This window comes from Maniola jurtina, chromosome 7 (assembly GCF_905333055.1).
Source record: "Maniola jurtina chromosome 7, ilManJurt1.1, whole genome shotgun sequence".
Classification (NCBI taxonomy): domain Eukaryota; kingdom Metazoa; phylum Arthropoda; class Insecta; order Lepidoptera; family Nymphalidae; genus Maniola; species Maniola jurtina.
In genome coordinates this window covers 6,810,514-6,825,722 of record NC_060035.1, presented here as the reverse complement: position 1 = coordinate 6,825,722, position 15,209 = coordinate 6,810,514, and the positions used below count along the sequence as shown (strand labels likewise).

The following is a 15,209-nucleotide window of genomic DNA, read 5'->3' as shown; positions in this document are numbered from 1 at the left end:
CTATAATCATATGTACTATCGGGGAACTAAACTAATCGGTGCTTTTTATCGTACCTAGGTGGCGCTGCGCATTGCAAACTTAAAAGTTTAAGTTCTGTCAGTCTGTCACTATTACTACAAAAAGTTACCTGAGAGGAAAGGGACAGAGTTTCTTGATTTTCCAAAAGATGTCAAATCATTTTACCAAATTGTTGGAACTATGGGTCTTGTCCAGCATGAATAATTATAGCTACTACCATAATAATTCACTTAAGTGCTGTTTTTTTTTATTGGTCGCCGTATTTTCTGAGTCTACCACCCAAAAAGTAATTTTTTATGCTAATTATTAACTCATAATTGTAACTTGACTTTATAATACCATGACCATAATAATATTAGACTCCGCGTGTCTGCTTCTTTGAACATTTGAATATGCAAAAGGCATTCCGCCTATGAGAATGTAGCTGGATCCATCGTAAAAAATTTTGCATAGTTTCGAGCGCGTTGAAGTCTTTTAAAGCCAAAATATGTCCGTGACAGTAAAATAGATAAGGAGATAATAGCTTCGTTGTAACTTATGGCGTTGAAATGTAGAGCCAAATAACTGCTTTGATGAAGAGAATGGCTCAGCGTGCAGACCATAGATGCATAAAAGCACCGCTTACCCTAGTTGAGATTTGGAAATCCACCGCATAATCATGCCTAGAAAACCTCTACAATTAAATTACTAAATATTAATAGGAATGAGTATTATTGTACAGGTAAACAAAAATGTCTTTGTGGAGGTAGAGAAAAGAGGATTTTGGTGGTGCTCGCATTTGACGAATTGTTAAAAAAAAATTAAATGGAAATACATGGTACTGTATAATATAATCCTATACAATTTTTTCTCATCAATCAGATAAAATAATGAATTAATGTTGGTACTATTTATTGATATTAGTTTTTTTATGAAATTTGGTCTTTTCTCAATGGATTTAGTGCAAAAAAAAATATTATTCCATCAATTTTGTGAATACATCGCACCTGAACGCGTGATCTACAAAACCAAAATATTAAACAAACATTAAAATTATTGTAGACAAAGTCATGGTAGGTCAGTAAAAAAATCTCACGAAATTGGGTTGCTGTTGGGATGAACTGTTTTGGGAACCAGCCTGAGTCTATTATACCTTACCTGCGAATGTGCATGTGTGCATATGGCATACAGCATACAGGTGAGAGGTGCAAGTGTGGGCGTGTGTCGTAACGGCCGCCCGCGCGCCGACGCAACATTGCGTGGATGACGCTTGTTCACAATAGCGATATAATAAATAAAAACAACTCCCAGTAACTATTGGTTTTTTATTATACAAAAACCTATCGAAATGCTGTTTTAATCATATTGATTAGATATCTCTTAAGGAAAATCTTGAAGTAAATAAGTTTGGCGAGTACTTACACTTGATAAAAGCAAGATAAAGAAAAGTATGACAGATATAGAAGCAGAATTAGGTAGGTACGTAGGAAGAATATATAGCGTAAAAATTGAATTTTTAGAATAATAATTCCTAACCTAAGTAATTGATTCACTAGTGACTCATATTATGGACTGGACTGTAATGAGTACATATCTATGGTAATGAGTAATATACTGTACTAGAAAAGGACTCGCAAGACTAAAAAAATGTGTCATCTTTAGTAGGACATAAGTTATATCTCATAAAAAATAATTCTTACAAGAGGAGTATTATTAGGTTCTTCATACTCAACAGAGTAGAAATGAATGTAGAGTTGATAAGAACATAGGTACTTAGTACTTAGATAGTTATTTGGATATCAAGCGTAATCAAAAAGGCAAATAAGGTGCCGAAAAACCTAGTGCCAGTCAAGCAGATAAGCATAAGACAGGCTTTGAAAATACATATATGGAATCTAATAAGATTCCAAAAGCATGGTGATAAGTATAATGTAAGCAAAGTTAATGTATTTGAGTATTTATTGGCAGGGGAACCCAGAAGATTTAAACTACGTGATAATCAGGGTGAAAAATGAAAATAGATGGGTGTTGATGGGAGATCACTGAAAATCTTTTTATCTGATACTCAGTTAGATTTTCAGAGTTCTCCCATAAACCTCTACGAGTACATAGCTAGGTATCACTTTTTCGCCCGTAGTTCAAATCCTCCAATATAGTATAAGCTAAATAAAGCTAAAGGCGGGCTTTGAAAATTGTGTCAAGTTATTGCTGATAGTGCACGTAATTGTGAACGCGGCCGCTCGCAGAAAGTAAAGTTTGTTGTTCTCGTAACGCGACGTGCGGAGGCAGTGTCGCTCCGTTCCGCGCTTCGACCGGCCGCCATGATACTCTGACCGCGCGTGCCTTCAATTCCTAAGCCCTAAAGTTTGTGACAATTGAAAGAAAACTTGTGCAAGATGTTGTGCCTAATAAGGAGGTGTGCTTTCGTCTACACGCTGTTGGCCACGGCGCTTGCGCAGGTAACATCTGTTGTTTTTCTTATTGGCCATTCCTACGCGCCTAATAATGACAGACGCAGGGGTGCAGATGATCTCACTCTTTAGATCACTTTGAATAAAGAACAGGTTCGTATTTCGACCTATTTTGAGGAAACATCTTTACAAAGAAACCTGAAAAAGCTTTATGTCGTCATCACTACTAGTGATATTTAAGAAAACGAAAACAATTACCTACTGTAAAATTTTACTATACTACAGTAGTACAGAATTTATATACTTAAGGAAAATTTAATATAAATATCCTACCTACCTAGGTGTTATACAAATTTTATTAATAGCTTTAATAGTAAGTAAATAACTATTTTAAAAAACTTGGACAAAACATTGTAACTTATTCTTGTTGGAAAAATGTGGCTGATTTTTTGCGCCATAACGAGACCACGGTCCACGACCGACAGGTAGGTACATAAAACTTTAATTTCCCAGTTTTTAAGCATTTGCATATTCCAACAAATACCTACTTCAGGGTTTTTTGCTTAATTTTGAAAGACCTCAACGACCAGCAAAACGGTACTGCTTATTTTGATATGTAGATAAAACACGGAAAATATTTCTAGGAAGGCATAATATGTAGTAATAATTTCCACAAAGGCAGTAAATTATAGGTAAAATTTGTTAAAAGTCAAAACACTTCGTATTCATCAGAGCATAAAACATGACTAATTTACAATTTCAGTAAAGAATATAATACCTACTCCGCTACTATAAATACGTAAATATGTGAGTTTACTACTTATATTATATTTCTTCATTCATGGAGTCACATGTGCGCGTAACAGCAGTCAGCATGGCATAATGCCTAACCTAGATACGCACACCGCATATAACGAATATGAGTATATGGTATATTATGTCTCACAACTTACAGAAGATAAATTATAAATACTTGAAAACGGTTTTTAATTTATTTTAAGCCTGGATTCTAATTATTGTAAAATTATAAAAAACTTGAAAAATTAACAAAATTTCAATCGAATACCTAATTTTATAGTTTTATTGTAAAGTATGTTTGTCTGTCTGTTAGCTTTCCATGACCCCTGTCCCTTTGACCGGATATATAGATTCTGGCATCCCGGCGACGGAAGATACTTTTTATTCCGGAAAATCATAGAGTTCTCACGGAATTTTTGAAAAACTCTACATACTTACAGACGAAGCCGCAGCTATCATTTAGTTATAAATAAATTACTGTAAGTATTCTTTATCAATATACCTACGTACTATATAATTTGTAACAATAAGCAGGTAACTACGTAAGTTCTAAAGAATTTCACCGTATGTTCTTTGTCAGATTTTCTTTAGCTTCGGAGTTTGATATTCATTTACTCAAACCAATTGCTATTGAAGCCGAATTATAAAACTAATAACAAATTTATAATTATAGTACTTAATTATTTATTATTAAATAAATTGTCATTAAAGTAAAGAAATGTTAAAGCGGATGAACATCACATTCCTAAGGCATTATTACTCCGTTGAACGTATAGTCACCTACGCAGTTGTTTAAATATTTATAACTTCGTACACCTTCCAGCCATTGTTATATATCTAATAATGATGATGATTTATAAGGTAGAAAATTAGAAGTTCAAATATTTGTAGAGCTACCTAGTCTCGAGATTTGATCAAGGTATTTTGGTAAAATCAAATACAAAAAGTTCAGGACATCCACTCGGAAAAGCGAAAAATTAAATAAGTACCTAAGTGCGAGTAGCTTGAAACTAGGCTTCAAGATGTCTTGATTTTCTTTCCAGATTTTCCTTTTGAAAAAGATTATTTTCTAGAATGGAGTTTTCTTCAACTAAATAATCGGTCACTCTGTCTGTGGCGTGCACAGCTGCAGTATTCGAAATAGGGGTAGACATGTTTAACTTATCCAGTAGGTGCCTATTTTAACGCTGGTTACTAAGAAAAATGACCCATTTCAACTCGAGTTTGCAGATTATGAACCTGCACGCCATTTGTTTCTCTACAAAGCTCCAAGCTTTAAGAATGAACGGAAATAAAATCTCGAAGAATAGAAGTAGGTATATTGTGCTATGAAATTGACTACTGTACCTATAGTGCTGTAGTGCTGTTAACATAATCGCTTCAGTAGACTGCCAAGGCACAGATTAGGAACTGGTTACATCGTTACCGACGCTCTATCTACCTAAGCCTAGAGTTGACTTCGTCTGTGTTGGTGTTAGCTGGCGGGCGTGCTCTGCCTGTTTGAAGTGTTTTTTTTGTTAAAACTGACTGGAAAGCGCTCTATAAGGGGGTGCCATGCGTGTGTCGGCGAGCGCCGGCACAGACGGGGTCCATACTTGTATAGTTTAACTAACTTGTTACAAATAACTACAAACTTGACATTGGCTAATCTTTGTAAAGCCAGACGAGAGAGAAAAAAAAAAGCCTAAAGTTATCTACAAAAACCCAACACCTCGATTTGTCAATAATTCTCAGGTGACCAAATATTAATTAAAGGTTGATTTGGCCTTTGACTAAGATTTCTTCCCAGACCAGAGTTTTGAGCTTAGGATTCAACTTTTGACTATAATTCATACTATAGCTACTTTAGTTGTTTCTAAAATTCTTGACAGTCTTAATCCTACATACAAAGAATTGTACAACTGGCCCGTATAAGGCGCAGTTACAGACATACAGATTACAGACCAATGCCAGAACACAAGGCGTATTGGCAAGGCTACCGCCTACGCACGCCCCAATAAATAAATAATAATCACTAATGCTTGAAAGTTAAACCGTTCGCAAGATTGGTTTGAATATTGTTGCAATTATTGCAAATTAATTATACGTGTTTAAAGATGAAGATGGAGTCTGCGGACCTCATTTGAAGTTTTAATCACAGCTACATATTTTCTTTTGTCTTTAATAGAGTTTGAATGCCAGTGTGATAAAATTAATGTTTTGCTTGAAAAACGGCTGTTAGACAGCATTTGGAAAATTTATCTCATCTCAATAGGAGAAAGATGAAAGGTCACCTCACTATCAATACCTCAATGCCTAAAGATGAAAGTCTTAATTAGCATGTCCTTCGCGTTTTCTGGCGCTGAAACGTGGACACTGACAAAGGGTTTAAACCATCACCAATTAATTAGAGTCACTCATCGAACTATGGAACATTTTTACGAGTTTCCCTAAAAGATTTAAAAAGGAAGAGATCCGCTGGTGAACTAAAGTCACTGACATAGACCAAACCATCATCAAGTGGAGGTGACAAAAGCATACCATACTTGACGTAGGAATGATGACAGCTGGAGCCGGAAAATTTTACAGTGGAGACCGCGAACAAGTAAGCGTAGTGTGAGGAACCCTTCAGCGACCGACGATATACGGAGGGTAGCAGGAAGTGGTTGGGTGAGGAAGATTAAGGACGGGTGTAGTGGCGCTCTTTGGGAAAGGCTTATGTTCGCAGGCTGAAATGATGATAATGATAATCATAAAGGACCAGTTTCTTAATTCGATGTATTTATATACAAAATAGTATATATATTTTATACGAGGTTATAATTCTCAATTAATTGGTATTACTGTTACATAAAAACTGTTATTTACAAAGAACAAATACCGGCATTGCTATCATTCATGGAAACCAACTGTGACTCAAGTACGAGTATATTGACTCACGTAGCATACATAGCAGGTTGATTCTTTAGTACCCAATGAATCAGTTTTATATTATTTAACTTCGGAAACAATTTTATAAATTATTCATTTATGGTCGTGATCGAAGGTTAAATACCTACACGCGATTTATTGTATTCCATTTGCTATTAAAATAGATAACAAAATTAACAACCTATAAATGAATTTAATACTATTTTATTTGATACATATTTCATACGTAGATTCTTCGTCTGCGTAGATACAGGTATTTTAAAAATACCACGGGATCTTTTTGATTTTCCGGGATTAAAAGTAGCTTATATTGTGTAAGTTCAGGATAAAGGCCGAATCGGTTCTGTCACTATAGCGTGAAGAAATACCAAACATCTATACATATTTAGATATAATGTGAGAAAATAGATAGATACCGCCCGCGCCAAGGACCGCGCAGATTTAGGTTTTTAAAAATCCCGAGGATAGTCTTTGATTTTTCTGGGATAAGCCTATGTCAATCTCCGGGATGCAAGCTATATCTGAACCTTTCGTCAAAATTGATTAAACGGTTGAGCCATAAAAAGGTAACAGAGAGAAAGCCAGACCGACACACTTTCGCATTTATAATCGTAGCATGGATTTACTAAACGCAGTGAAGAAATAATCCCTCCAGGTACAAATAAGGTACAAAATCAATAGTGATGTATAATATTATGAGGTATCTACTCGGTAAACAAATGGTACAAAAGATGTCATACGAGGGTGGCGTGCATCGCATATTAATAAAGCCCTCAAGGCGACTGCAACTCGCCTTTTAAAAACATAGGCACCTGATGGTGCTTTGAAAATATTTATTCTACTCGTCACTATACAAGTAGACTCGACTCCAGTGACCTTTAACGGGAATTTTTTAAATTTCGTGTTTCTATTTTTCTGGCTAAAGTGTGAAGAGCTAAAGGAATGGTGATAAATTGGTCATAATAATATAATGTACTCATGTACATTAGTTCTGTCAGAGCTATATTTCTATTAAGAGGGCTCCTCCGTCACTCGTTTCATACAATCGTAGTTCCAATTTCATTTGAATATTAAGCAACCAAAGTCCATGAAATTTTGCAGACATATTCTAGAAACTAATATCTATGTCTGTGGTTTTCCAGATTTCTGTAAAAATATTCGGTTTCAAAGTTACGCGGTCTTACAAATTTTCATACAAATCTTTGAGCCCCTGTAATTTTAAAACTACATATTTTTAGAAAAATCTAAAACACCACAGACACAGATATTAGTTTCTAGAATATGTCTGCAAAATTTCATGGACTTTGGTTGCTTAATATTCAAATGAAATTGGAACTACTATTGTATGAAACGAGTGACGGAGAGAGCCCTGTTAAGAGTTGGACATCTACTGCTGCAGCATTGCTGTAATAATATGTACCTAATAATTATACGGACATCACTTAGGTAGAGTACTATCTTTACTGAAATAAACTTGACCTACGGTTAGGTCGTATTACTCGGTTGATCTATAAAAAATACTACTAAGTTTACGATAAGAAGTTGCAACAGGATAACGGTGTGAAAATCGTTTTTCATGGTGACATGAAGGTAGGCACTAAACATGCCATACGAGCGTGTACATCGCATAACAATAATATTCAAGGCGATTCCTACTGTGCCGATTATACAATGCATGTGATGCTAGGTAGGTACTTTATTAGAGAGTACTTTAAATTATGTTGCTACACGTTTTCCACTTATCATGTACGAGTAGTTAGTTATGGGCATTAAATGATTTATTTGTTCTTAGTATTTTTACAAATTGTGCCGGGGGCCCTGAATTAAGTTTGCAAAACCTGTATCTCAGGGTCCCTGTGGTATAAGAATGACATTAATAAAAATACCCCACACTCGATGCCCACAATATATTCGATACTACATAGTTTGGGGATCAAAAAATTACCTATAGTTAAGTATTTACAGTATTATTAACCAATACGATTTTCATATTGTCTATTTAGTTATAATAAACTAGCTGATGCCCATTGACTTCGTTCGCGTGGTTTAAGTTTTTTAAAAATCCCATGGGAACTCTAGAATACAAAAATATTTTTTATTCAAAGCACTTTTACAAGTACCTACCTACTTTTGAATCGTCAAATGCATCTACCACTGCACTGGTTCGGAATGCCTTTCCTACCAAGATCAACCAACAAGAAACTCGGCAATTGCTCTTTTCAAAGCATTTGATAATATTATGCCGTGTAATTGCAGTCCCGCTCATTGTTGGAGCAAAAAGCAGGTTAAATCCACGCTCCTTTATCATTTACATAATTAAATCTTTGGTTGTGTAATCCATGCTTTTTCAGGATACTTTTAACAGATTTTTTGAACCTGGTAAAAAGTAGCCTATATGCTACTCTCGGTCTTGAAAGGAAATGTTCATGGAAAAAATGACGTTGCAAACCAACAAACAAACATACTTTCGCATTATATAATTTTGGTAGTGATTGCCATTACCTTTTTTATCTGCAAAGTAAAGCCTTGTTATAGGTGATAACTGATATGTACTTAAAGGTCGAATTGAATGCAATATTTGAGTAAGTATTTAAAATTATGATTAACGATTGAATTAAAAATGTTCAATGTCACTAGGTAAGTAGGCCGGATTATATTTTACGGTTTACCTTATGTTTGAAACATTGGAAATGATAATAATTGATAAGGTCTAATGTCTTCCTCCATTGCAACCGTCCGTGAACATTCTTACACAATGGCATGGTTATGGATGGCATACGGCCCAGCGATGCTTCACAAAACCACACAAAAACCATTAATTATACACATTATAATAATATTTTAATTATTATTGCATAATAAGTACATACCTATGTACAGTAGGTACAATTGCCTACTTTATATTTATATCGCTGATAATAATCATCAATATTACAGCTCAGCTAATTTTAGTTATCAAGTTAACAAGATAAAGTTAAAAACTAGAACTCGACTGCGATCGTCTTAATAAACGCTGAAATATTATAGTATATTTACTGATATTTTGTATAGAAATATCACACTAGATATACATTTGGGTATAAAGTAAAAACTTATACCAACTTGACATTGTACAACATAGCGCCGGAATCCCAGCCTGCCACGCGAAAGCCTAATAAATAACAACCAAAAGTAGCATGCAGATATAAATTGCTACAATGTATTATTCCTGCCTTTACAAATTGTGCTTACTAATCCTCATAGAAATATAGTAAATAAGGCGTTTCCATTTATTAATTAAATGTTCGTATGGTAACTTTATAGATATACATAAAACCTACATTTAGAGGTAATAGTTAATAGTATGTAGATATAGTTTTAAGTGTTAGAATAGGATAGTATGCACCTACCAGAGCCACATGGTCACGCTAGTGACCCAGCTCTTTAAACAAGAAATAAAAAAAAAACCTACATTGGTTACGAATCTCTATAATATTATGATGTATTATGGGTACGAAGTTTTGGGCAGTTATTAATAGTAGGGTAATACGATAAAAATTTGAGAGTGGAATATCTGATTGTTTTTAACCCATCAAAGAACTTGTTATAATTACCTAACGCTTGTAACAACTAGGAAACAAACGATCATGTAATAAGTAAGTAGCTAAGTGTTTACGCCCTCGTCGTCAACGGCCTCTACGACACCAATCGAGGTCACATCTTCCTTACCTACTACTTTATTCGTCGCGTTAACGATAATTTACATAGACATATAACAATAGAATTTACATAGGTACGCTAGATGTGCTGTCTATACAAATTGACTGTCCTTTTGTGTGCCGAATGCCGATTCGAAGCTTACCATCGAGCGTATTGGGAATTAAAATTAATACTTTGTGTCAAATAGTCATCGTGTTGACAAATGTCTCATGACTAACATTTAGTTCCGAGTCTCACTGCTACTATCAGCGCCAAAATGACAATAATCAAGTTCAAAAACACGTCGTCAATGGCAGATCTAGCGCTCTATATAAATAGTATTATTATAGGAATATCAGTGGTGTTTTACGACAGCAAAACATCGTCATTAAATAGGATTTCAAATTAGCATCAGAGCTTTATTACGTTAAACTTATTGCAGACTATTCAATATATGATCTAAAGATGTAAAATCCGTGTAACATTGGTCATTAGGTAGTACGAAAAGAAAATTAAAAGAAAATTGGCGTCGTAGCGAATCTTTTGGGATAACCGACTTGAAACATGAAGTCTTTATCTATAACTTAGTCCAAAGTCCAAATGCCGTCACATAGACCATATGCCTGGAACCTGGACAGTCTTCAGGATTGCCGAGAACGCTTAGTCCAAAGCCAAAACTTTTTCGGTCCATTCGTGTAGGTCAAATAAACAAAACTGTGAGGAGTCTGGGTGATCAGATTTCATTCTGGATAGGTATAGTTCATATAGCGATTATGCGAAATGCCAATGGGTAAGTTGTAGCTTACTACACATTTGCATTATAATTGTAACTCGGAAATATGCCTATTTTCCTTTACACTTACGCAATATTTTTGTAACACTCGGTCTTGACTAAAACATTAGGTGTGTGGTTCACGAAACGCTCTGATTAGCGCGGGTCGATCTATGATAACGATATTCGCGGAAGCACAATCGGCCTTGCAAGCAACTTTATTATATTCTTTATTCCAATCACAATAAAGACCATTATATTCCTCCACAACTTTGGACACCGTGCGCTGCACCTCGACCACTAAACTCTATCATTTCATCTATCAGATACTGCTATTTCGTAATTTCCAAGCTGACTAACAAGGACAGCATAATTACATTATCTTCATCAGTAGGGTCATCGGTGGAACATAAACGGTCAATAACTATTGTCTAAAATAAAACTGATAAAGCCGTTCAAGTGATTTGAGTTCGGCAAGAGGAGAATAATTCACAACGATCCAAAGGACGATTTTTTATTCATATTGGCGTTGTTTATCTGTCGTATTTACATCATATTACCTACCTGCTTCATTTTTGTTTTTAAAAAGTCAACTAATAATATCATGAAGATTAGACCGACAATAATTTACTTACAATAACAAAATAACAACGACTGACACGTCCTTGTCAAAGCGTTGAAATAATTTACAAGCACAAAAGGAGTAGGTATTCCATCGCATTATTGTTAAACTTAACGCTTTGACTTGTAATAGGCTTGTCTGATTTCAGGTGTATTGAAGAAACCTGGTGCTTTAGTGACAACAGAAAAATCAAGCGTCATTGTAAATGCATGGAAACACAAAAATCTATGTTAATCTCTATAGAGTGCGGATCCGAAGACTGAGCTGAAACAAAAAAAAAAATTTCTGTTCAGATCAGATGATTTAAATATTTACATGTTAAGGTACCATGAAGTTTTAAAGGTTGCTTGCCGCCACCGCGCCGCCCGTCCACATGACGGCTCGGATTCAGATCGGACGCAGTGCGCAAGCAACAAGTACACCGATGGTTCCAAATTGGAGATATTCTTGGCTTTGGAAAATGAAATTCAGATCTAATAAATAATTAATCAGACATATTTCAACCCCTGGTACAAAAACTAAGTAGGTAGGTACTACGCCTACTTTGGATCGAGAATTCTTGATTTTGGATCGTATGCAGTGCGTGAAGAGCCTAAAAGTGGATTCGACTTGTTGTCACTTCAACGATTTCTATAAAGGAATTAGATAAAAGACAAAATAATGGCAAGCCATTAGTTCCATCAATCCATTCGTCTCCGCTTCATACATAGCAATCATCATTGACTACTTCCTATTCACAAACTTCGCTTAGATGTTTCCAACAATGTGTCCGTGGGAAATCACAAATTTGTACGCGCAAAACACAATAACCATCCTTAATTTCGTATTTACTTCGCAAACAATACGTCAAATAAAGATTAAGTTGGTATAAATATATACTAGGTATCCCAAAACTATGTGTTAATTTTACTTTTGTCATTCTCAATTTCATTCTTCTCATTCTGAGAGGCGGCTCGTACGTGATGGGTGATATATACATAATAGTGTGCGTGATGGGCTGTTGATGATGATGATGATGATAACTCTGACGTTTGACCCTGAGATAAGTATGTAGGTATAACTTAACGCTAAATATTAAGCAGTAAAGCTTAAGCAGTATTGATAAAGATAAGAGAAGATAGGTAAGAAAATAGTGACAACTTCGACAAGAATATAAAAACTAATAAATGTGTCTAGATAAGGCATCCTCTCGAATACTCAAGCCTAAATTTTTATATTTAACCTAAGTAGGTATATATAATGTCAGACAGTCAAAAACAACATGAACATCATGCAAGTCCTTGTACAAAAAACATACCGAGAAGTAAACTTTGATTGTCTAGTATGAAATAAAATATAGATCAAAGATATGAAAAGATCATTATTATGCTCGTTTTTTTTTTGTTTTCAACCTACTCGTAAAATCTTCCTAAATCGGTCAAGATGACGAAGTCGCAAGAAATATTGGTGCTAACCAAACCGGTCGGCTCAGCAGTTACGTCAAATGAGATCCATGTAAGGATAAAGTTATCGTTCGTCTTTTGTAACTTATTATTAATAGGTGCAAGCCAGATATAGCATAGATACCATTTTGCTCTTCACGCAATACTGTGAAAAACTATGTTAAATAAATATTGTTGTTACGAAAGTTTTTACATGAAGTTTCATGTACTTTTCTGTCCTTGGATTTTTGTTCAATTCCATTGGACATTACACTATTACATTTCAAATTACAGAAATTGTAACTTTTCAATTCTACAATATGTACTCACTAATAATTAATTGACAGCTGTTTTAGTATATAACTCTGTGTATTTATACCTACCTCCATAATCAAATTATGTATCTATTTTGAATAATATAAGTTATTGTGACTATAACTTCTGGATTAGTCGCCGAATTGTACACATTCGATTGTTTATCTTTACAAAACTTCACATCAATATTCATTTAGTTAGTAAGACCATTAACATGATTGCACACAACATAATAAAGACAGCAATAACAAATTGAGAAACGGTTCTCTATTCAACGGTTAATAAGGCAATTTTTTTACTGCTCTACAAACCTATGTATTCTATTGATGAATGTATTACTATAAATACTATAACGCGAAAATGCTGCCTGTAGTTATCTTAATGTATAGAAAAATTTTGCTGCCTACATGAAAGTTAATGCTTTGCGTCAACCCACGATTCTCCTACATACCTATAAATGACATACAGAATTGCTTTTCGAAATTCAATATTCTCAATCATGCTTTCAGCCTTCACTAATTCAGATCACTCCCTGACCGTTGAGATATAGAAAATTATATCTCTATTGAAATATTTTCCACTCTAGGTAAGGTACATGAGCAAAGTCTCAGGTAATGTAACCAATGATTGCGTACCTACCCGTATTAATGGATTGCACAAACTCTTTGAACCTCTTCATAGAATGTAACTTCCGCTTCGCTAACGAAAGACCAGTTATGTTGGTATAACCCTTTTTCGGCTTATTGTGATTTTAAATTCATTAAAAAGAAACCGTTAGGTGAATGATAGTGAGGTTGCATGATGACCTAGTAGAACAATTGTAAAATTGTATGTGATTACTGATTAGGTATTATTATTGTTTAGAGTACAGTCAGTACCACTAAATATCATGATATTTCACAAATACCTAAGCCATTTTTTTACGTCGAGAATCTTAAAAATAATAATCGCTAAGTAGAGATATAGATACTACGGAAACCTACTTAATATATTATCTAAGTGTAGGTATATACCTAACCTTGTACTTTAAAGTTGAGAAGCATTATTTTATTTTCTTGCATTTAAATTGTTTTAAAATAGAATAGAATACATTTTATTTAAATAAACTTTTACAAGTGCTTTTGAATCCTCAATATAATTCACCATTCTACAAAATATTTAATAACATTTTGTATTGATTGCAAATAATACGGATAGCCTTCAAGGTTTAGCTTTTGTTCAGGTTTTCGATTGTGAATAATAACTAACGATCTAAAACGTTAGCTTTATGAAAGTGTGTCAGTTTAAAGCTGCTTAAACCAAATAAGCTTAATTCAAATAGAATATCTGTATATCTACAGGAAAAAACACATTTTATAAAAAACTAATTAGGTAAAAAACTACGTTTCTCCAGAACCAGGAAAACTACTAACCATAAATACCTAGTACTTTTTACTGTATGATTTTTTTAATTGGCTCTGATATTTATCTGATAATATCTTAAGAATCCAATTAGGTAGATACGAAAATGTTCGAACAATCGAAGAGCCTAAATAGGTAACTTGTCGAGAATTGACCTGTTTCTAAGAGGCCAGACGTCCGTTGACCTCAGCCTGTTAGGACAGTACCACCAGTAGATAGGTAGGTACCTACTTCTAATCTAAATAGGTGGTATACAAACTAATGAAGAAAAATATTAAAAATTCATCTGTGTTTTCATCCATTCATTCACAGGTGTTTACGATAAATAGGAAACCAATCAAATGATCCTTTGTTATCAACCACTACAAACCCAATTCTCAAACTTATAACAGCTTATCTATTTTTATATTATCTCATCTATCCCTACAATTGCTTCAGAATATTGTCTTGTTTGTAAAAACGTACAAGCAGTCTGGTAGTTAAGCCTAGGGCAAACAATATTCCCTCTTGTTCAGCTGTATGTCGACGTCAAGACTCGCAGACAAGTAAAATACGGTCCGCTGTGTCGAGTAAGTATAACGATGTAGGCTAGTAATTAATTATTGTAATCTACGATATCAATCGGGCAAAAAATTCATTCCCAAGAAATGAGATCATATTACGTATTGTATTTCATTTTAAAATTACAGCCAACTAGTTGATCCGACCGGCTTCACGCGGTTGGACTTACCTACATATTCCGTGGATAAATTGTGACATACTCGTATATTTATCTGAATGATCATGAACCCATATAACCAATGAGTTTAAAATAACTTACCTACCAATTTCTTTTTTTTTTGCCGTAATCGAACCTGTTACTAAAAAAGGGAAGGAATAAGGG

The 15,209-nt window shown here is 34.4% G+C and overlaps 1 protein-coding gene across 4 annotated transcripts in view; it reads left to right on the top strand.

Annotated features, from left to right (window-relative positions):
- Window positions 1-2,258: 2,258 nt before the first annotated feature.
- The window catches only part of LOC123867239, a 36,863-nt gene continuing 23,912 nt past the window's right edge, over window positions 2,259-15,209 (top strand). For 3 of the 4 annotated variants that reach the window (XR_006796366.1, XM_045909216.1, XM_045909215.1), the window contains exon 1: window positions 2,260-2,457. Coding sequence is in view for 2 of the 4 variants with exons in the window: in XM_045909216.1 (XP_045765172.1) it covers window positions 2,395-2,457 (63 nt within the window). In the remaining 2 variants the exon portion in view is untranslated. Of the gene's footprint in view, window positions 2,458-15,209 lie in introns of all 4 variants that reach the window. The other variant, XR_006796365.1, reaches the window with a different exon arrangement.